Raw genomic sequence first — 24,871 nt, 5'->3', positions numbered from 1 at the left:
CAGTAGGAGGAATACAACGGAACAAAGAATTCAAAGTATCTTTCGATCTGTACCTGTATTACTTTATTCTCTTTATTTTCTTTCTCTTTTCTGACTATCCAATAAAACAAGTATTCTCACATCTCTGTCTATTCGCATTCTACGCATAAAATGTTTCGTATATATTATATATTGATATATATATATATATAATATAAATAGATCGTATGAATTTAAAGCTTTATTTATGCTTTTTCTATATTTATTTGGAAAATTAATTAGTATTTTTTAATTTTTTTTGTGTTGGATGCTTTATAGTATTTTTTTATACTTGATATATATAATAAATATAAATATGTATAATAAATATGTATAATATAAATCTTAGGAGTCCAAGGAGATAATTTGGGTCTTTTACAAATTGAACATTTTATATTGGATAAAGATTAAATTTAATTTTCAAATTTTTAAATTTACTACAAACTTTCCAAAGAATTTAATACTTATATAATATTTTAAAGAATTTAATTATTTATTTACTTATAATCTTATTCTTATATTTATTTATGTGAAATCTTTAAGCTGATAAGAAAATCGAGATATTTTGTGGTGAAGAATGTGAATTAGACAAATCTTTTTTTTTTTTTTCAAAAAATATGTTTCATAGAAAATTAAATATTTCTTGACGTGGAATGGAGGTACTTTGGCGGTATGAAAGAATAAGTAGCATTTGAAAATGTCTTGGCTTGGTGACTTCACGTCACGTATTTTCTTTATTTTCTGGAAACGTTTGTCGACGGATCATTAAACGAAACGAAGAATAATGAGAAATTCCGTGTATTTCTACATAAGAATGAAAGAAAGAGAGCCATAAAGTGAATGATGTCATAATTTGCTAGATAAGCAATATCGTAACTGGTCATTCGTATCTTTTTATTATATATATATATATATATATATATATATATATATATATATATATATATATAATTGATTTTTAAGCATTTTTCATTGATACTCTTCTTTTTCTTTCATATATATAAAATTAAAATTGAAATTAAATTTATCTTATATTTATATTATAAAAAAATCTTTATTTTCTTTTTATAAATGATTTTTTATTAAATTATCGACATTCATGAAGAATTTTCATTTAAATTTTTATTTTAAATGAAAATGAAATGAGAATAATATTCTAAATATCTAAATAAAATTGTAGATCAGTAATGGTGTCGTTTATCACGCAGAATTTGTAACATTTCTGTTTTGAAAAGAAGGTTGTATAGAGACATTGTCCGTTCTGGATTGCAAAAATACAAATAATTTATTGTTTTTACAAAAAAAAATAAATTGTGTTTTGCCTTTTTATTTCTGTCACCAATATCCGTATATTTGAACCAAATCCGTATATTTGTCCAGGTACGCATGATCCAGAGGATAACTTCTCTTTTCCTGTTTCCCTTGATAGAGAGGAAAAAACGAAAAGAGACTAAATATTTATTTTTTTTCTTTTCATTACATAATGCATTAATTGTAAACAATATAAAATCGGAATCAGATATCTAGAGCTACTTTCTTCATTTAATGCGTGATGTGTTGTGTCGCTTAGCTTATTAATCCTTTGTAGCAATTATTTTTTTCTATTTATATATATTATTAGTTTTGAATTTTTTAAAAAAAGCTAGATTTTTCCTATGTCATAATTTATTGAATTTATTGAATTTTTTTGAAATAATATAAATATATGTAGTTTATAGATAAATAATTTATATAATTTTATTTTAATTTTATTTCAATAATTTTATTTTTATTTATCATATAATTTTATTTTACATATTTCAAGGTAATAAATGAATGAAGATTACATAATAGAGAATAATTTATTTATTTATTAATTATAATAAAAATTATTTGTTAAAGTAGTTTATAATCATTTAAATCTTTTGATTATTATTTTATTTTCGTATTAATTTTTTATTTTTATTATTATTCCATTTATATATATTTTAATCTAATTGTTATTTCTATATTAGATGTAGATATGTAAATACTTTACATATGTACAATGATATTTACAAGATTATTAAAGTTTTTAGAATTTCATTTTGTAACTTTAGTATTCACAAATAATATCTAAGACATTTAGTATAAAATATATAAATTTTTTTTTATTTTTTTTAAAAATGTAGCTTTTTTAAGAGTTATAATATAATGTTGTATAAAATATGATATATTACTTCAAATTATTGTACCTTCAAACAAATATATGTTTTAAAAAATACGTAATCTAAAAGATATGTATTTTTACGAACATATAATTCTTTATTTAAAAAACATCAATTTATTATCAAATTTGATTCATTTATCATAATTAAAAAAAATATTTCTCAATATAACTATGCATATTTTATTCGAAATAATTTTTTTTTAATTTTCATTTAAATTCAATATTCAAAAATTAATGTAAAAACATTTAATATTCAATATAAAAATAATGAAAATATGAAAATTGATAATGCATAAATAAAAATATGCAATATTTATTATTAAAATAGCAATTATAAATAATTATTAATATTTAATAATAATAATTAATATCTTAATATTAATATCTTAATATTAATATTAATCTTAATATTAATATTATAATAATAATCAATATCTTGAATATTTAATAATTATTTAAAATATATTGGGAATGTGAATTAATCAAATTCACATTAGATTAATTACATATTAAAATTTGATATAATTGCTTCAAAGGGTTAACAATAGTTAAATCGTGTACATGGGAATCCTTTGTCTGCTTGTCACTCGTTCGTAGAAACCATTAGTATAGCCCATGCTTGCAATTTCTTTGCCTTATCCTTGACAAATAGATGCACGTGTTTGGTGGACGGCTTTACGACGATTGACAGTCACATATACTGGACAGTAGCACGAAACTTTGGGTCTTTTTTACACATATCCTTATAGTAGTTAATTATAAAGCACAATATAGCAGAGTCAATGCATAGTTGTAATATTATAAATTACATGTGCACAGTAATTTTCCTACATAACATATTTGTTCATATGCTATATTACTGACCAAAAATTTGAAATCACTGAAATATTCTATAGAATATTAAATTACTAAATGAATTAAAAAAAAAATTATATTAGAAATATTTCAGAAAATTTTTTTGAATAGAACTCGAATAAACTTAATATTTATAATTAATTTCGAATTAATAGCAAAATTAAGATTCGATATTGCAATTGAAAAAATGATTCCAATTTTTTGGTCATTAATATAAATACAAAACAAATCATAATTTTTTTCTTTTATAATAAAAATTTATTATTAATAGTTTAGAACAATTTTATTAGATCAATTTTATTATTTATCTAATTGCACGCTATTGTATTATTAGATGATAGCATGAAATGTTTCTCTAATTTGAATTTGAATCAATTAATCTTTATAAATAATTAAAATATTTTCTGATTGTTTATATTTATATGAGTCTAAATTTAAAAGAAACATTGTAAAAATTGTTAGAAACAAAAATATTTAGAGAAGCTTAAACGTCTAATTCTCAGATAGTCGAGCGATATGAATATTCGACCTTGGATCACTTATGATTCTTACTATAACATACTTCAGAAATAATATTAAAACAGAATATTTGAAAAAAAGACAATAATTTTGAAAAAATAATAAAATGACCTAAAATCAGCTGCTCAAAATCAATGAATAAATGCATTAGAAAATAATTTTATAAATCTAATCTTATAAATTTGAACTAATAAAATAACTTTTTTTATTTTCACATTAATTAAATATATATAAATTATTTTTATTAAATGTATGATATTTTTAAAAAAGAGAACTATATTTGGTTGAAATGTTACTTGAAAAGCGACATTCCATGCATCAACCTAAATTACATGCATTACATGACCATAGTATTACACCATATTGTACCATACTAAGACATTTCAATACAAATGTGTATACATATGTACATAATTGTACATAATATTCAGTGCACTTTTATTTGTTCAGTCACATTATTTGTTCACTATTATTTGATCTATACGGAACGAATATTAATTTTTTTCTTTTCTATAGTAAAGAACTCATTACATTGGAATATGTTAAAAAAATTATTAGGACATTATATCTTTGTAAATTATTTCAATTGTTTATTTATTCTCTCGAAGAATATGCCAATTTATTAGATTGCAATTTATTTATTTATTTATTTGAAATAAGTATGTTAATATTTATTAAACTATTTTTATATTTCCTCATTTACAAAAAGTATGTTAAATTAGATTTTTATTTAATTATAAATAGATTGTCTCTTAAATAATATATATATACAATTTTAATTTAACAATATACTTATTAATTTCAACTTTTATCATATATTTATATATATTTTATTTATCAGATAATTTTTATCAAAGTAAATCTATAATAAAAATAATAATAAAAATTTTTATGATTTGATATATTTTATTAAAAACAAATTAATATTTATTAACTTATTAACTATTTTATACCTTTTTATAATTATAATTTTTTATTTTTCATTTTTTTATTTATTTTTAAATAATCGGTGATTTATCGATAAAATATTTATAGATATTTCATTTACAATGTTATTTCAAGAAATATAAGAGAAGTTTAAAATAATTTTTAATGAAAAAAGATTGAAAAAATCTAGGATTGGAAAAATCTAGGATTATTGAAAATTCTTTTTAAAAATCTTTTATATAATCTTTTTAATTAAATTTAGGAATAAAATTTAACATCTATAAAAATTATTAAAGTTCTGTTTCTTTTTCAGAAATATTCATTATATAATTAATTAAAATTTTTTAAGAAAAAACGTTTTAATATTATTTATAAATTTTTTAATTAAGATTTATAATTTTAGAAATTATGATCATTTTTCTTAATGCTTTCTAAATTTCTGGAGCATTTTAATTTAAAGCAAGTTTAAATTTATATTAAAATGCTTTATTTTATTTTTTTTTGATTTAAATATAGTTACTAAAGAAATTATGTTTTATAGTTTAAATTAAATACTTTCAACTATGTTTGGAATAATATGCTAATGATCTTTCTAATTCACAATTCATGAAAATGTTAAATAAAATCCATATTTCTGAAAAAAAAACATAATATACAATATAATATAATAATTATATAACATATATTATTATTTGAACATTACAAATAAAGAATGATTTAAATTATTAGAATATCAAAATTAGATAATTTAGATAAAATTATTTCTATTTCAATAGAATATTTAAAAAAAAATAAATTATTTTTTATTTAATAAATTATTTCAAATGCTTATTTCAATAACTTAAAAATTATTTATTTTAAATTAATAATATTAATTATTTTTGATATTTATATTAATATCATATTTTTTATTTGAACAATTAAAAAAATTTAGAGCAAGTTAATATTTTACAAAATAATAAAATTGGAGAAATATTATTTGGAGAAATAATATTTATTTTAAATTGAAAATTTATCTTGAAATAACATTCAAAATAAGTATTAAACAATAAATGCAGTAATAATCGTAAATGTATAATGTAGTATTAATAAGAATAATAATGTAATAGTAACATTAATAACGATAATATATGGTTCATTTGCTAAAACAATAACATAAATCGAAAATACAACTATAAAAAATCGGTTTTAAATGTTTTAAATTACTATTATAAGATTGCGTAAGAACAAGATTTTATTAATAAAAAGTATATAAAATTTATAAGTTTTTTATATATTATAATACAATAAACATTTAATGCTGAATATTAAAACCAATATATAAAATATATATATAAAATCAATTATTTTCATCAAAATTAATTTTTTGTATAAAATATTTCATAAATTGTATGTTATTTTAAAAATATGTTATTTCTTCAATAATTCTAGAAAGTAATTGTAAAATAATTGCAAAATGTAATTTGAAAATTCTTCGATATACTCAAATCTGTATTATTGCACGTTCCAACAAAATAACACTTAATTATCACAGTAAACGAGGTGCATCCAATATAACAAAGGTGCATATATAATTATTAATTAAATCTTGGAACAATTTAGACAACAGGAATGCCAACAATAAAATGAAACGAATTGAAACGAAATAAACAGTACGCAAAAACGCGTCAAAATTTTTAATTAACCAATTAACTTTCTATAAAACTGTGCAAGATCCAATAAAGACATGACTGGGTTAAAATTTTTTCTCGGCTTTCACCGAGCACTCGGTCCAAAACAAAATGAGGCCATTGACCCAGTCAGTTTAAACATAAGCGTGTGTAGCAGCGCGAAAGAGTTCTCTCGTCCACGACCCTGACCCACAACCAAAGTCATGGCACTTGACCTCGATTATAGGACACGTGATTGTATTTTCTTCATATAGAGAGAGAATGGGAAATCATTCTTATGAAAAAACAATTATCATATATGTTAATCATCAATATTTTTTAGAAATTCTTTTATTTAAGAAATTTTAGTGAATTTAATTTGTTTTGGGGAATTTTTTTTTCTTTTCTTTTTTTTTTTTCTATTATTAATTTAATCGAAGTGATTCTCAAAAATTTAATTAAAATTTAATTAATTTAGACAATATTATTGACTATAATTTTATTGATATAAATAAAAACTTAATTAAGATTTAATTGAGATTTAATTTAATTTCATTGATATGAATGGAATTCTATTATATTTAAATATCATATTATTTGTGATGTGAAAATGTGAATTGTTTATTGCAATTTTTAAATGTATAGATAATTTTTATAGTTTAGATAAGTTTAAAAAAATATTATATTAATAAAATTATTTTAAACATGCTAAAGTATTTAAATATTTAAATAAATTAAATTAAAGAAATACAAAAAAATATTAAATTAATAGATATTTCTTTATTATTTTCATGCAGTTTGTAATGATATCTTAAATAATTTTGTAGTTTTTGTATTATTTATTAAATTATTCTTTTATAATGATATTTATTGTTAATTGTTATAAAAAAAATTGCAAAATGAATGATTAATGGAGTATTTCTTTTAATTTTTTTTTAGAAATTGATTTTAACTGAATGAAAATTATTGATGAATAATAAATTTATTTTAATTTATGTATTATAAATTTTGTTTTTTTAAAATGTAAATTTTTTAAGATTTGAATAAAAAAAATTAATTTTAAAGTTTTATCATTTGTTCATAAATGATTTTTTTAAAATTTTTTTGTAAACATTATATGTTAAATTTAATTGATTGATTGATTGTTTAATTCTTTACATATAGTTTATATATCTTCATCAATTCTAACATGTTTATGAAAGAAATTTATAAAGTTGATAAAATTAATAAATATTTATAATAATAAATATTTTTTATTTTTATGCTTTTCAAAAAAATTTCTTTTCAATTATGTTTGCTCTAAAAATAAATAAAAGTCATCATATATCTGCCATTGTCATTATTAAAATAGTTAAAATATTTTAATACTCTAATATCAGAATGTGATTTGATATCTTATTTAAAAATGTTTCTTTTTATATGTCATCATCTTTCGTTTTTTTTTATCTTTATATTATATCATTTATCCATCATTCTTAATTTTATCTAAATTTTGACATTTTTATCAGTATATATTATGATATATTTTAAAAATATTTTTTTCAAATTTTTTCATTTTTCATTTTTTTTTTTTTTGCTATTTTGTTTTCAAATAGATATATTATACAATGAAATATATTATTATTTAATTTCGATTATTAATTGGCATTAAAAATTTTTCATTATAATTGTATAATAATGTAAATCATATTTATATTGATCTTAAAACCTTAAAAAATTTCACAATATATTTATTTAAAATATCTTGATTCAACTACAGTTATTCTTATTCAGAGTATAATATAATTTATAAAACAAATTCAAAATTTTTTTTTCATTTACATTTTTCCACTTTATCTAACATAAATTTAAATTGTTTATAATTTAAAAAAATAAGTTTTAATCAATATTTTTAAATACTAAATTTTGTATTAGTTTCTAGAATCAAACTTTCAAAATTGTATAAATTTAATAAATGTAATAAATTTTTATTTATAATTAACAATTATGAATATAAATATAATATAAATATATAAATATATATATATATATATATATATATATATATATATATATATATATATATATATATAGAAATTCATAATAATAACTTTTTCAATCACGTTTTTATTAATTATTTTTATTCTATACTTATTATATTTTCCAATTACTAATAAATTGGATCGAGTTAGAGAATTTTGAAAACGATAAAATATACAATCAATATTTTGTTTAATATAAAATATAAAATATTTCTTTTTCTTATTTTAGAAATTTTAATATAGGATATTGTTTTATATAAAATATAGAAATTAAAATTATCATCAGTATTCAAATACTTTTGAGAGTAACTGTATTTCTGATCGTTCGGATGAAAGTGGCTGGAATAAGATCAACGACCGGGGAGAGTTTTTAGGTGGACACGAGTAAGGTTGTCTATATGTGTTTTATATGCGGCTAGATAGGTCTGTAGGTGAGTAGGAAGCAGGTCATGGCCCAGATCGAAGACCAGTTTAGCTTTGCTATAGGATTCCGATATACCGTTAACATTGTCGCTCTTTCTTACGAACTTAATTCATCGAGGTCGGCACACGGAAGTTTTTTTCGTGTCCATTTATCGCATAGCTTAACGCTAGCTGCAAGATTTATAAAACCATCCACGTATATAAGTGGCTCGATTGCTAGAGCATTAATAGCATTAATTTGATTTGAGTGTTTAGCATTAAAGATATTACTTCGGATAAATTGATCTGGAAATTGTATAGAATTGAAAAAGAATAAATCAATATGCTTTATTATTCAAGTCATTTAATAAGTATAATATTATTTTTAAAAAGTTTTAATTTACAATGTTATTAGTATTATATAAAAATTAATTATATGATTGATTTTTAATGTTTTCTCTTTCTACTTATTTGGATTATAAAATTATATAATTTGAGGAAGATTGAAGATTAAAAAAATCTAAGAGTAAATATAAGAATAATGTAATTGATGTTATTAAATTTTTTTTCATTTATCCAAAAAAAAAAAATAATAATACAAAATATTGAATAATATACATTATATAATTAATTTTTTAATATTTTTTTTTTTATAAAATAGAATTATAAGATAGATAATATTGAATTTTTAATCTTCTATTTTCATCATATATATATTTCTATTTTTTTCATATAGATTTCAATTATTCAAAAAATAAAAACATGATAATATAGATAATTAAATAATATTAAAGATTTTTAAAATTTTAATAGTTTTTTTTATCAAAATTTAAATCATATAAAGAAAAAGAAATAATATAAAAAATTTGTTTTATATTTTTGTTCTTTTTTCAAATATGAATTAATGAAATAAATTTATTCAATGAATCAATGAAATTAATAATAGATAAATTTTGTTATTATCTAATAAATTGTGTGTTATTAATTTCGTAATTCTTTTTCTATTATCTTATTATTTTCATTTACAGGATTAATAGTATTTATGATAAAATAATTCAAAAAATGCTATAGATATAGATCTGATTTTTTAATTAATCTTTTGTTAATTAATATATATAAAACTTTTTAAATTTAATAATTGAATTTGTATTTCAAGTTGTAAATAACCGTATATTTAATAAAATACTTTTTATACCATATAAAATATTACGAATATTAATTTAATTTAAATGAAAATATCATTATTTAAAATAGGTAAGAAAAAATATCGAAAATAAAAAAGAAAATAAAAAAGAAAATAAGTGAAACAAAATTTCATTTTATACTAATGTTATTTTATGTTTTGTTAAATATTTTGTTAGATATATTTTATTAAATTAATTTAATTATAATATTTTTATAATTAATTAGAAAAAGAAATAAAAACATAAAATCATAAAAAAATATCAGATATAACGTGAAAAATTATTATTTTAAAATTTATTAAAAATTATTTTTCTATTCTATTTAAAATTTTTTTCTATTAATCTTAATAAAAAAATATAAATCAATTAGTTAATCTTTAATTTAATCTTTAATATTTTTTTTATTATATTTATTTTTTATATTTTCATGAAAATGCACAAAAAAATAAATGTTTTTATTGCATTTTCATAATAAACAACAAAATTTAATATTTAATAAAATGAAGTTTTTTATATTTATTTTCATAATTTTCTATTTTAATAATTTATTAAAATATTCTAATTATTTATATGTACATATATAAATATAAAAATTAAAGCAATAAAAAAAATTAAATGTTATACTTTAAAAGTATAAGTTTTAGAAAAAAAATTTATTAAAGAAAAAAATAGGTATGTTTTAACGTTTATTACATCACAAATATTTCATGTGCATATTTTAATATAAACATGGTCACGTTTCGTGAAATATACAAATTTGACGTCAATGCAAATATTGATAATATCTAATCTTAAAAAAGATACAATTGAACAAGCAATAAAATATTTTAAATAGAGCAAACTATTTTATCATATTAACAATGTTCTTTATCATAATATTTCATTTTTTGATTTTTCATATGTCATATTTTTCGAATTTTTATATGCTAAGAAAATATAGTAAAAATTATAATTCTCATTTATATCTTCTAATATTAATAGAAATATAAAAAAAAGTAAATTATTATTTTATGAAATAAATTATTAAAATAAAATATATTATATAATTTTTGAAATATATTTATAATAAAAAATATGAAAAAATGTGACAATGCAAAATATATTTTTTAATTATTAAAATATTTCATATAGTTTTTTTTTTATACAATTTTATTCAATATTTTTTTATTCAATATACATATATGACATATAAAAATTTTTTTTCAAAAATATATTTTATTTCACATATTAAATCTTTAAGTAATTTTCATAACTGCTTAATAATTTTCAATATTTTATAAATATTTTTAATAGATTTTTAATATATAAGTACAATTATATAAAAATTGTTAAAGTATTTTAAGTGATTTGCTTTTAAAGTGATTTCTCATTATTATTATATTTAATATATTTAAAAGTTTTTAAAAAAATTTCATTAATATTTAAATTTATAAAAAATTCATATAACATTAATATATCTATAATATTTATATAATTATAATATATTCTTTATAATTATAAAAAATAAAAATAAATATTTTCTTTTTATCATAACAATTTTATCATAACTATTTTAAAAAATAAAATCTAACATCGTTTTTCGTTTTTTTCATGATTATATTGAAAATTTATGAATATTTTTGAATATTTTTTATATTTAAAATATAAAAAATACTATAGTACAATACAATACTAGTTCAATACAATATAGTACAACTAATACTATAATAAATACTATAACACTTTCCAAAGAAAGTATTACAATGTATTCTTTGAATTACATATTCATCAGGTTTTTAAATAGTTGAAACGGTGAATTAATTAAAAATTAATTCTAGGAAATATCAAATGATTGTTTTTAATACTAGTTAATGATATTATTAATAATCAATAATCTATTACACATGTTATTAAAGAATATAATGTTTTGTAAAAATGAGATCAAGGATAATAATAGAACATTTTATAAGTCAAATATCTTGATTTTAATTAATTAATCTAAAAAGTGCATGACTATGAATTGCTAGAACAGACTTTAATATTATGAAATATTTAATATTTTAACGAGTAATTTTAATAAGTGTCTAATTATGAATTTTTATATTATGAATAATATAAATTTTAAAATATTTATATTTCGTTATTCAAATTCTAATGTGAACAATTAAATTTTAATTAATTATTAATAAGTTAATAATTAAATTCACAATCTTCTGTTTTATGATTTCTTAATTTAATTTATAATCTGTAATTTCTTTGTTTATTATATAATAACACTATATTAAATAATAACAAATAAATTATAAAAATTTATTAATTCAACTTTGATTTTTATTTTTTGGAAAATTAGTTATATATATATTAAAAAAGAAATAATCTAATTTTACAAAATTAAAATTATTTCTAAAAAAAAATTTTTAATTAAATATAAAATGTAAAATTTTATTGAAATAATTATAATTAATCATAATTATTTTAATTATTTTAAAATTATATTTAAAAAATTATTTGTAATGCTTAAATTTAACATTAAAATTAAAAAATTAACTTTTATAATATATATAACAAAAATAATTTAATACTTTTAATATTTTATTTGAATAGATATTTTCAAAATTAAAAAAAAAATTACACGTATAAATTTATATATTAATAATATGTATGTAATTGTAAATTTCAGGCATGATGGATTCGCAACCAAATAATGATGTATCATCGATTTACGTGGCGAAATATAATCGTTTTGTGGACAATATTTTAGGAAGGATTAATAAAATCTTGCGTAGTAATTACGATCCAGTTACTGTGAAATTAACTAACGCAAATGCTAAAACGAAATCAAACAAACACAAGAACAAGAGTAAAACAAAGAAAAATAACAAAAGTGGAACGAAAAAGAGCAATTTGGGAATAGTTGTGGTATCCACAGAAAAAACCATACAAGAAATTCCCGAAATCACACAGGTAAGTTAAATTTTAATAGTATATGTATATGTATATGTAATATCATATCATGATATCATTAATATAATTATTAAAAAATATTTTATATTTATTTTATTAAATATTTATTCTATACATATATTATTATTTATATAACATTATTATTTATATAACATAAATATATATTTATAATAAATAATTTAATATTCGAAATAAAATATTTTTGAAATCCTCGAAAAAAATTAAAATGAAATTAAAAAATATGAATCAAATATCTAAATATCAATTATTACATATATTTTTCTTTTTAAAAATTAATATTATTAATTTAATTTTCAGGTATTTATTATTTATTATCTATTTAATATATCAAATATTTATTTTTAAATTATTTGATTAACAATGATATATTTAATATAAGTATTTGTAATAAAAGCAAGATATTATTTAGAAAATAATTACTTTTCAAGAAATATTTTTATTTTAAGATTAAATTCTTTTGAATTTCTGAAGTTATTATATAAAAATTTATAGTAAAAAATTTATATCATATAAAAATTTTATAATATGTATATAATAGATAAATAATTAGTTGATCTATTTTAAATAAAACATCTGGTATATTGAAAATTATATATATATATATATAATATATAAGATAGAATTACTTAAATTCTTTATTTCGAATTTTTATTTGAAATTATATCTATTTTATTATTTATAAATAATATTTTCTTCAATATAAAAAAATATAGTAATTAAAAAATTAATTATTTGAATTAATTTACAGAAAACAATAGAAACCACTGAAAATACAATCATGTCTGTTACAAATATTGAAAAAGAAGAGCCTCATACTACCATATCTGAATTTGCAAATATGGAAATTACTACAAACAGACAAGTACTTAATTCAAGTACCAAGAAATCAAAGAATATGCAAAATACAAAATCTACAAACAAACGAGTATCCAACTTAACAAATCAAACTAGCAAGAAATCGAACAAAACTCGTGGTGGAACGAAGAATCAGAAAAAAACAAACAAACAGAATAACAACAACAAAAATAAGGTAATAATTATAGTTTGCTAATAATAATACAAATATCGTTTAACTATTAAAATAGAAAATACTAGAATGAATTATTTATTGCATTTACAAATAATTTAAAAATATATTTCATTTAAAAATATATTAAAAATAAGTTGATGTGTTTATTTATTTATTAACATTTATTTCATTTATTATATGCATTCCATTTATTATATGTACATTTATTACATGTTATAAAGAAATTTTTGCACATTATAGATTCATTATAAATATTAGTCATATACTGGCTCATTATAATAATGAGAAACACTTGTGAATACATTATGCAATCAAAAATATTCTATTCTTCATTTTATAAAAGAAAAATATAACAAAGAACCATTTGTAAAACCTGTACAATATTGTTCTACAAATAGCTTTAAATGATATATAGTGGATTGGAATTATACATTTTTATATGTATCAATTCATCAAATATTTCTAAAAAAAAATATCAAGAATGAAAATTTCTTTTTTTTTTGGATTATTATAAATAGATAACTTTTATTAAACATAATCAATCATTTTCAAAACTAAATGTAATGAAGAAGAGTTTTTAACTTTAAAATTGTAACTTTTATAAACTCAATATTTTTCATTTTTCCTCTATTCTATTAAAAAGAGTAAGAATAATTATTTTAGCAATTAAAAATTTTTTTTATACTTTTTGCATTTTTCTTTTACACAACAAAGCGACTTTTTTAATTATTTAATATTATACATTATATAAAATTTCTTAAAATATCATTAGCACAATAAGAAAGTAAATAATAATTACTAAGAGATACATAGAATATTAATATTATATATTCATTAGAGATATTTTCTAAGTATCATTAAAGACTTAAAATATTAAAAATTAATATTAAATAATAAATTTGTTAAAAATCACTGAAAAAATATAAAAATTGATATATAAAACTATTGATTGAAATTTATTCATTATTATTCATTTTAAATTATAAACATTTAAATTTTTTTAATTAAGTTTTCAATCTCAATTTAATTTTTTTTTTAATTAAGTTTTTCTATCTTCATCACACTGCTATTTGTTTCGTTTCATTTAATATAAAATAATATATTTATATATCAATTGATATTTTTTTTTAACTTTTATATCTATTTTAGCTATTACAATATTAACTAAAATTTTATATAGATACAACTTAAAAAAAATTCAAAAATATATAATTAAAGTTAAAAAATATTTATTACATACATAAATTGCTATATAAAATTTCATAACCATTAAAATATGAAAATTATAAAGTTAATTAAAAAAAAATTATAATTACTGCTAAAGATGGATCTATTAATATTTTTTATAAATAATAATATTATTTTTTTTAATTTTCTAGATAAAGAAAACCAAAAAACCAAAAGCAAAAGCCACACTTTATGGACTTGCAAGCCTTAAAAGATCAGGAGACGTAACAGTAAACATGATGAGCGATCACACTATGATCAAAACGATGTTTACCCTTGGTCCTCTTGTATTGAAAGTCGAAAAGGAATTTGGTAGGGCTGCAAAAAAAGAATTGAGAAGCGCGACTGCAACCACTGCAGAAATGTCAGGAAAATTAAGCCTTCGAATTCTTCATGGTGGTGCTGCTACCCTTAATTCCATTCGAGTTTTACAACCTAAACAAGTAAGTTAATCAACGAGTATTTTTTTGAATAGATTTAATAGATAAAGAATCATAATAATCATATACAAAAATTTATATATGATATTTTTCTCTTGAACATTTATTTAATCTTTACATTAATACTTATCTAAGTATTATTATTTATTTAAGATATAATATAATAGTTTATTTATATTATATTTACTATGAAAAAATTTTTTAATTCAATCGATTAAAGAGATTATAAATTAAGAGATAGATTATCATTATTTATTATCATCTTATATTTCAAATTTAGAATTTATTCATTGAAAATTATTGAAAGCAGAAATTGAATAATATCGAAAATTTATTACATAGATACAAAGCTTAATTTTTAAAATTTTAAAAGTAATTTTCAGTATACGGCATAAATTTTTCAAAAGAAATTGATAATAGAAATATTTACAAAGGAATTAAATTTATTTAAAAAAATTTTTTTAAATAAAAATTATTTTAGTTTATTTTTAACTAATTAACTATTTTTAATCTAAATAAAAAACATAAAATTAAAATAATATTCTTTTAAAATTAATGTTGATAAATAAAAAGATAATAATTTAGTTTTCTATAATCTTTTGTTTTAAACTTTTATTTGTTAAAATTCTCTTAAAAATGAAAAATCTTATTTTATATATGTTAAATATTTTTTTATTGCTAAGATTATTATAATTTATATAAATTTTATTATTTTTTATTTTTTCACAAATTATTTAAATTATCACATGATTTATCTGATTTCATTTAAAAACTATAAATATTGTTGAGAATTGTTTAAGAATATTTTCAATTCTATCTTTTCTTTTTCATTTCATGTCTTTTTCCTTTCATGTTTTTTATTATAATTTATTTTGATTATGATAATTTTTCCACTACTTTTTTCCTTCTTAGCTATTATGTTATTTGATTATTATCATATTATTTTCAAATAAATATATCTAAACAAAACTACTTATATATTTCGATCAGTTTATTTATCTTTTCATCATCGTTCTTACTTCTCTGTTATTGAATTTGTTAATTTCATAATAACTTATATTTTTTTTTATGTATTTTTTAAATGACAATAGATATATGATATAATTATGATATAATATATGATAAATTATATAATTATATAATTATATAATTATAATTATACTTATATTCAGATAAAATAATTATTATTCTAATATATAATATAATAATTATAAAAAATAAATAATAATTAAATAAATAATAATTATAAAATTATAAATAATTATTCTAATATATAATATAATATAATATAATATAACATATAACATTCTAATTATAATAATTAATTATAATATTCTATTATCGAATTAGAAGACAAAATATACAAAAATTCGAATAAAAAAATTTTATAATAGAATTCAGACTTTATATTTTAAAGAAAATAATGTAATAAATTGATATAAAAATGATTTTTATTATAAATTATAAAAAAATTTTAAAATGGAATTTCATATTTTTTTTAGAAAAAATTGTCAAATTACACAATGTCTTTAATTTTTTATATTTAATGGAATATGCATTAGTTATGAAATTTTTTATTCCTATTGTTTTTTAAATTTTTCAATATTATATATTTCTATCATTTTTATAATTCTAGTCATTTTTCCAATTTTTAGAATAGAATATAGTATATAGTTCCGATAATAAAATATTCAATTAATAAAATATTCGAATATAAAAATATTTGATTACAAAATTATAAACAAAATTTTTTAAAAATCAAAAAAAAATATATTTTTAGATTATTTTTAATTTTATCACTTGAAAAAAATATTCTATTAGAAAAAAATTAAATCTATGTATAGTCCATTATATTTTACAAAATTTCATTAAAATTACTATCTTTCTTAATTTTAATAACATACTTATTAATAAAGTTTATAAGATATACGAAGTAGAATATAGAATATATATATAGAATATAATATAGAATATAGAATATACGAAGACATAGTAATAAAAGTCATTTTATATAAGTAATTGTATAATAATCTGAAAGGAAAATCTCAAGGGAATGAGAATTAAATAAGAAATTTTAATTTATGAATTTCGTGATAATTTTTTCGGAAATATTTTATAAATTTTTAATTATTTTTAATTATTATTTTTTTTTAATTTAATGGTATGCGCAAAAATGTATAATTCTATTGTAAATATGATCTATTATTAATCTATTATTATAATTTAAATTATATATATAATTTAAATTAAGTAACAAATATATTTAAATATTTGTAAAACAACCTTGTATAAGTTTTATAAATGATTCTTTATTTTATATTTTTTTATCATAGTTATAAAATTTTTTTGATTATTTAATATATATTTATCATATATTTATATACATTATTTTATTTCTTCAATTCGGATGTAAAATAACTTTACAAATTTACTTTTATAAATAAATTAAACTATTATATATTATCGCTATTTCTAAAACAGAAAATTGAAAAAGGAAGTAAATAATAAAGTATAAAATATAAGATATAATATTACAATTTATATAATAATCAATTATTCAATGATATTAATGATATTAATGATATTAAATAATTAAATGATGAATTTTTATGCAAATATATAATATTTTTCATATTTCATATTTTATATTTTATATAATGTTTTATATATTTTATATAAAAAATATAAATGCATATTTTATATTATCTTCTGATATTAATTTTATTTATATAATAATTTAATAATAAATAAATATAATTATATTATAAATAAAATTTCTAGTTACAGTATGATATTGAAAGTTAGATAGATACTGAATCAGTTTGCTTGTAATAGAAAGAATATAATATTAAAAATAATATATATAAAATTATCAAAATGATTTTTTGTACAATTAATTTTTTGTTATTTAAAACAATTAATATATAATTTATTAAAAATTAAAAAAATTTTTACGTAAAAATATATCTTTACATAGATAAATCTATGTAATAAAATTACTGAAAATATTATAATTTATAAATAATTAATATAGTATATAAATATATAATTAGAGATATATATTTTTTATAATACAATATTTTTTGATATATTAATTAAATATTTTGGCTAAAGGTATTTTGGCTGTATATAATCTAATAATTGATATATAAATAATAATTAGATATTTATAAATATTATAAAATATCATCATATGAGTTTTTACCTCACTAATACTAATTGGATGAAATTTAAATCTATGAATCTTCTTAATTTATTATGAAACTTAATAAATTTTGATTATTACAATTAGAAAATTTTATGTCATTTTATTATTTTCAACTTTTTAATATTAGAATATTACTAAAATACTTCCAAACTTTCATTATAGTATAATTATATTTTATCTAAGGTTATCTCTATTCCTGACATTTTAAGTTTAGTTTAGTTTGTTGATATAAAAATTGAATATCTTTTATTGATATAAAAATTTTATTTCACAAAAACTTTTTTAATTTTTTTTTAATACGCAAAGCGAAATTTATCTGAAACATTTAAATTTTTTTAATTCTCAAAAAAGTTGTTGAAGATTAGAATCCATTATTAAGTATTTAACAATAATAACACAAAAACAATTAAGATAATCTATTACTATTTATTATCCCAGATAATCATTTAAATTATTTACATTTTTTTTAATTTTTTAAAATTCACTGTTTTGTTTTAATTAATTGTTTTAATTAATTTTTATCAATTTAAATATATATGAATATTAAATTTATTAATTCATTATTAATTAATTAATATTATAATTTATTAATTCATAATTTATTAAATATAATTTAGCAAAAAGATAACATTATAAATGTTTATAATATATAATTATTATTTATTTATAAAATTTTTTTTATTAATATAAAATATATTTTTTTAATCATAGTTTAGAAATTAAAAAGATTTCAATTTATTTTAAAGAATTAAAGTAATAAATAATAAAAGTATTATTTTATAAATATTAAGATAAAGATTAACAAAAAATTAAAAAAAATAAATTTTAATTCCTTTAAATTCGCTACTTTTCTAAATTTAAGATATATTGATATATTGATTGATAGTAAAAAAAGATTATTTAATTGAATTATAAAAGAACAAAACTTTTTTCATTTTTAAAGTTAGGTTAGATAATTAATCATTTTTAAAACAATAATCAAACTAATTTTCTAAAAAATATATTCTCTTTAATTATGTGATAATAATGAATATTTATCTCATTTTTTATTACATAAATGCAATATAAATAAAATCTAACATTTCTTATTCTTATTATAAAAAAATAGTTGCAAATTTATTTATACAAATTTTATTTTTAAATTAGTTAATAGAAGATTCAAAATTTCTTGCGTACAAAAGTTAACAATTAATAATTAGTTAATCTTGTGTTATAATCAATACTCGCATGATCGTATGATGAGTGATATACTTTATCATTCCGATTTAAAAAAGAAATTGCATTTGTAACAGAGTTTGAACTTTAATCTTTATTTCAATTTTCTAAATTAAATTTCTGTAAATTTCTCCAATTATTTTCTAAAATTTAACATATTATCTATTCTATATAATATTTAAAATTAATATTAATAATTCATATATAATATTTAAAATTATACGAAAATCAATATTAAACAATTTCATTAAAAAAATTTATATAAAAACAAAAATTTCATAAAAAAAATTATTATTTAAAATTTAATGGGAAGAAAATACTTTTTCGAACTCAAAAAAACTCTTTTTTTTATATATATAAGATATTATACTTTATTATTAATAGTTATACAGAATATTAATAACATAAAAACTAGGAAATTAAGTTTAATTATTAAATTAATTTATTATTATTAAATTAAGTCAAATTATTAAGTTTTTATTCTGTGATGTTTATATTGATTGTCCCAAGTTTTTTCGTGCAAAATTCTGTCAAAAAATGTTTGAAAATAAATTTTTTAGATATAATAAAATAAAATTCATAAATGTTTTATGAAGAAGTTACGATAAAAGCATATATATTATTATAAACTCTATAGATATCTTTATAGATACATATTTGATAATATCAATTTACTATTGAATTTATTACACATTTAATTTCATGCAATATTATAATATTATAATTTATACGTTATTTTTTGAAATAATTCTGAATTTAATTTCATAAAATTATCTAACTAAAATGAACCAATATACAAAACTATACATAAGGCTTGTAGAAAATATTAATATATTCGATACTTCTAAAAATTTTTCAATTTTATTAAAAAAAAAAATTGGTACACAAAAATAAAACTTATTCATTAACTTATAAATAAATGAAATTCATGTTAAAGTAAAATGAGATTAGAATTTAATAAAACAATTTTGTTTCTATCTAACATAATAACTTTAATTGTTTAATAAATAAACTTTAATTAATATTTTTATATACCAATTTTTTCAGTTTATCTTGGCCTGTAAAATCCATCCAAAAGTATTCCATTCTATATTAAATTATATACTATATTAAAACAAACTTTGTATCAAATTGATTGAAGAAGATATATAATAAAATATTTTTTTAAGTTTTTATATTTTTGATATAATTTTTGATGATATATTTATTAATTTATATAATATAATTTTTTATACTTTTTTTATATTTATAATTTATTAATTTATATTTATAACTTATAAATATAATTTATTAATATATATTTATTAATTTTTTATTATACATTTTAGTTTTATTTTTACCTGTCTAAACCTTAAAAACTTGTATGGAAAATAATTTAAAATATTTTGTATTTTGATATTTTAATGCTATAATAAATTTCTTATATACATACATATATAGATAAATAGATAGAGAGATAGATAATTATAAATATGAGATAATTCCTTATAAAAAAACCAAGATAAGGATAATATAGAATTTTTTAGTTTTAATTTTCAAGATAATATAGTAAAATACATTTGTTAAATGACATATATCTACTATACATATATTATACATATACATATACTACATCTATTATATTTACACAATCTAAATAATATTTGCAATTTATTAGGTTTAAAAAAGTGCAAACAAGATACTTTATCAAAAATAATTTATTGCATGAATTACATTAGAATTTTGAAATTTCTGTTATCGTTGCTATATGCTATGCTTGTCAAATTACATTCTCGTTAATATTTATGCTGTAACATTTTAAATATTCGAATGTGTAATTAACGTCTTATACTTGATGTGATTGATTCACATTTTCAAAATCTCTATTGTAAATTATAACTTTAATAATAACACTATTTTCTTGTACTAAATGATATACTGAAATTTTCAGATGTGACTTTCGTATATTTATTGTGTAAAAAAATTTCTAAAAAAATTTATTAATATACATTTAAATATCTTCTGGATTATATTTAAATAAAAATTAAATAAATTAAATAAATATTCAAAATAAATTTTTATTGCAAAAAAAAAAGGTTAATATGATCTCACGAACAAAATTATAAAGTGTATAAAGTATAAAAATTTTGAAAATTCATATTTTATAATGAAATTTATTAATCTATTATTAATTATATATATATAATTATGCTATATTTATATCATCATACAATCTAACTGCATATATACGCAATGAATTCTTAAATTCTTAATTCGATCTTCTTGGTAATTTTTGATAAAAAATCTTAGTAAGATTGGAACAAAAAAATTTTATTTTATATTTTTTTCTTATTTTTTTTAATGTAATATTGTATATATGTAATATTGTATCTATAATATACAATATTAATAATTATTTATATTAATAATTATTAGTTATATATTATAATTATTATTATTTTTTATTTATTTTTTATTGTTATTTTACCATATATTAATTTGCTGTTAATTTTATTAAAGTTAAAATTTATACTTACACTTTCCTCGAATTAAAAATTTTATTACTCATATCATTTATCCTTTAAGCACTCCAATAAACATACTTTAACGAATAAAATTTTCAAAATCAAACGAGCAAAATTGTTTAAACATAACAAATCAAATTCAATCTTCAGAATAACGATATTTTACATTTATCAAATTAATGTTTAAATTTCTAATACTTCATCATTATTTAATCTATTTAATCATAAATCTTATGAAATACTTAACAATAAGATATTTAAACAGCAGATGTTAATCCATCCTTATCCGTAAAATTATAATTAATTTGATCGAATAACACCGGCAAAAAAAATGATTAAAAAACACTACTAAGTGAATTTAAATCTTCATCCAAGCTTATTCAGAAACAATTTGTTAATTATTAGGTACGAGTGGAGAGCGCGGATGACCACGACAGAACGCGCGAATTCGTCTGGAAGAGATCATCCCACATTGCTCATTTAGTTTCAGAGAAATTATCATCCGCTACAAGATCGATGCTTCAACCACCACCTGTAGCAGTTGCCGCTTAAATCTTCGTTCACATGAATAGATTTTAATAAACCTTTCGATAAAACCACGTTTGTCTCTTTTTTTAACAGTCTTAAATGATTGTATAACGAATGAAGTCGGGTAATATTGAATTCATATTGAATACGTTTAATAGGACAAAATAAAATACATAGAAGCAAATTTTGATTTTTAATAACGAACAAAAGTTTCTTTTTATATATAGTTATATTTAATATATTATATTATAGTGATATTTAAATTGTTAAAATTTAATTGAAATTTTTTGAGATCATTTTATAAATTTATAATTTTTTCTTTCAAATAAATTATATTTCTATGTTATATAAAAATAATTTTGAATGAAGAAAATTGAATTAGGAACAGATTAAAAAAAAATTTGCATTATTATTTTGCAATTCATTTATTTATTATTGTTATTTATGTGAATAATAATAATTAATTTAATATTAATAAATACAAATTTAATAATATACATATCTAATATATACATATTTAATAATCATATCTAATGTTTACATAGTTTAATATTTAATTACAAAACAAGACATTACAATTAATAGTGATAAAAATAAGAATTAAAAGTTAAAAAATATATGCTCAACAAAAACAATGACGTGATTGCTAATTTCATTTGATATAATTTTAAAAAATAAAATAAAAAAAATTAAAATTAAAATTACATTTATCAAATTAAAATTTTGCGTCATTTATAAAAATTAATTTTACAGAAACTATCTTTCACTATTAAATTTGAAAAATTAGAGGCGAATTTTGTTTATTAAAAAAATATCATATTATTTTAATTTTTTCTATCTTCTCATTTTCTCTTTCTTAATATTTATTCAAAGATATCAGAACGAACTTTGGTATTTTTTTATATTTGTATAATGAAATATTAATTCATAAAATTATATATATTATATATTTGCACGATTTACGTATAAAATATGCGAATCGTTGAATATATTAAATTTATAAATAAATTACCAATGTTCGTATTCTTCAGAATTATCCCGATTTCACTAACTATTAAATTATTAATTATAACAATTAATAATCTTATAATTAATAATAATTAATTATAAGAATGGTTCTTATGGTAAATGGTGTTTGTTTCTCGAAAATATATTTTCTTGTTGTGGTTTCTAATTTAAAAAATTAGATACTATTTATCAAATGAAAATTAAAGTAACATAATGGATATTGGAATATTTAGAATAAATCAGATATCGAATATTTTAATAGGGATAGCTGGGAATTTAATTATAAAGGATATTGGATAATTAAGAATTAGAACGTTGAAGAACATAAATTCTTAATTAACTTTTTAAATATCCCAGTATATAAAATATATTGATGTCTTTTTAAATTATTTTTACAAACAATAATTTCGTTTATTGATCCTATATTATGAAATAATATAAAATTATTAATATTATTAAAAATAATATTAATTACAATTATTATAATTAAATAAATTGTGTATTAATTTTTTTAATGATATTGAAAAATAAAAAACAAAAATTATAATAATATTAATAATTTTCTATTATTAGATTGCGGATATTAATGCGAATATAAGTTTAAGAATACAAAAATGAAATACTTATAATATGCAAAAATATATTAAAATATCAAAAGTAAAATATTTAATATAATATTTAATAAATTAAATCTCATATTGTTTCCTTAATATTTAAATAATAATTAAAAATATAATATAGTAATTATTTACTTATATTTTTAAATGTACCACTTATTCATTTCTTGTTTTTTTTACACTGGGAATTTAAGAATCTACCTGTTTATTTTTTCTTATTTTATGGAAAATTTTTTCGAAGTTATGCATGACTTGTATAAAGAAGAAGGAATAAACCGATTTAGAATGTTGTATATTTTCATTTTAAATGAATATGTATTATTTATTTATTTATTTATTTATTTATTTTAATTATCTACAAATTGTT

General features: G+C 16.6%; 1 protein-coding gene across 4 annotated transcripts in view; it reads left to right on the top strand.

Moving 5' to 3' along the window:
* Positions 1-24,871, top strand: part of LOC727170 (eisosome protein SEG2) — a 40,602-nt gene that overhangs the window by 11,297 nt on the left and 4,434 nt on the right. For 2 of the 4 annotated variants that reach the window (XM_026444090.1, XM_026444087.1), the window contains exons 4-7: positions 12,423-12,706; positions 13,476-13,757; positions 15,137-15,427; positions 22,757-22,950. In XM_026444090.1, coding sequence (XP_026299875.1) covers positions 12,423-12,706; positions 13,476-13,757; positions 15,137-15,427; positions 22,757-22,903 — 1,004 coding nt within the window. In that variant the 3' untranslated portion in view covers positions 22,904-22,950. Of the gene's footprint in view, positions 1-12,422; positions 12,707-13,475; positions 13,758-15,136; positions 15,428-20,894; positions 20,983-22,756; positions 22,951-24,871 lie in introns of those variants that run through there. The other 2 variants (XM_026444088.1, XM_026444089.1) reach the window with 2 other exon arrangements.

This window comes from Apis mellifera, linkage group LG11 (genome assembly GCF_003254395.2).
Source record: "Apis mellifera strain DH4 linkage group LG11, Amel_HAv3.1, whole genome shotgun sequence".
Taxonomy (NCBI): domain Eukaryota; kingdom Metazoa; phylum Arthropoda; class Insecta; order Hymenoptera; family Apidae; genus Apis; species Apis mellifera.
This window is presented reverse-complemented; position numbering and strand designations above follow the sequence as displayed.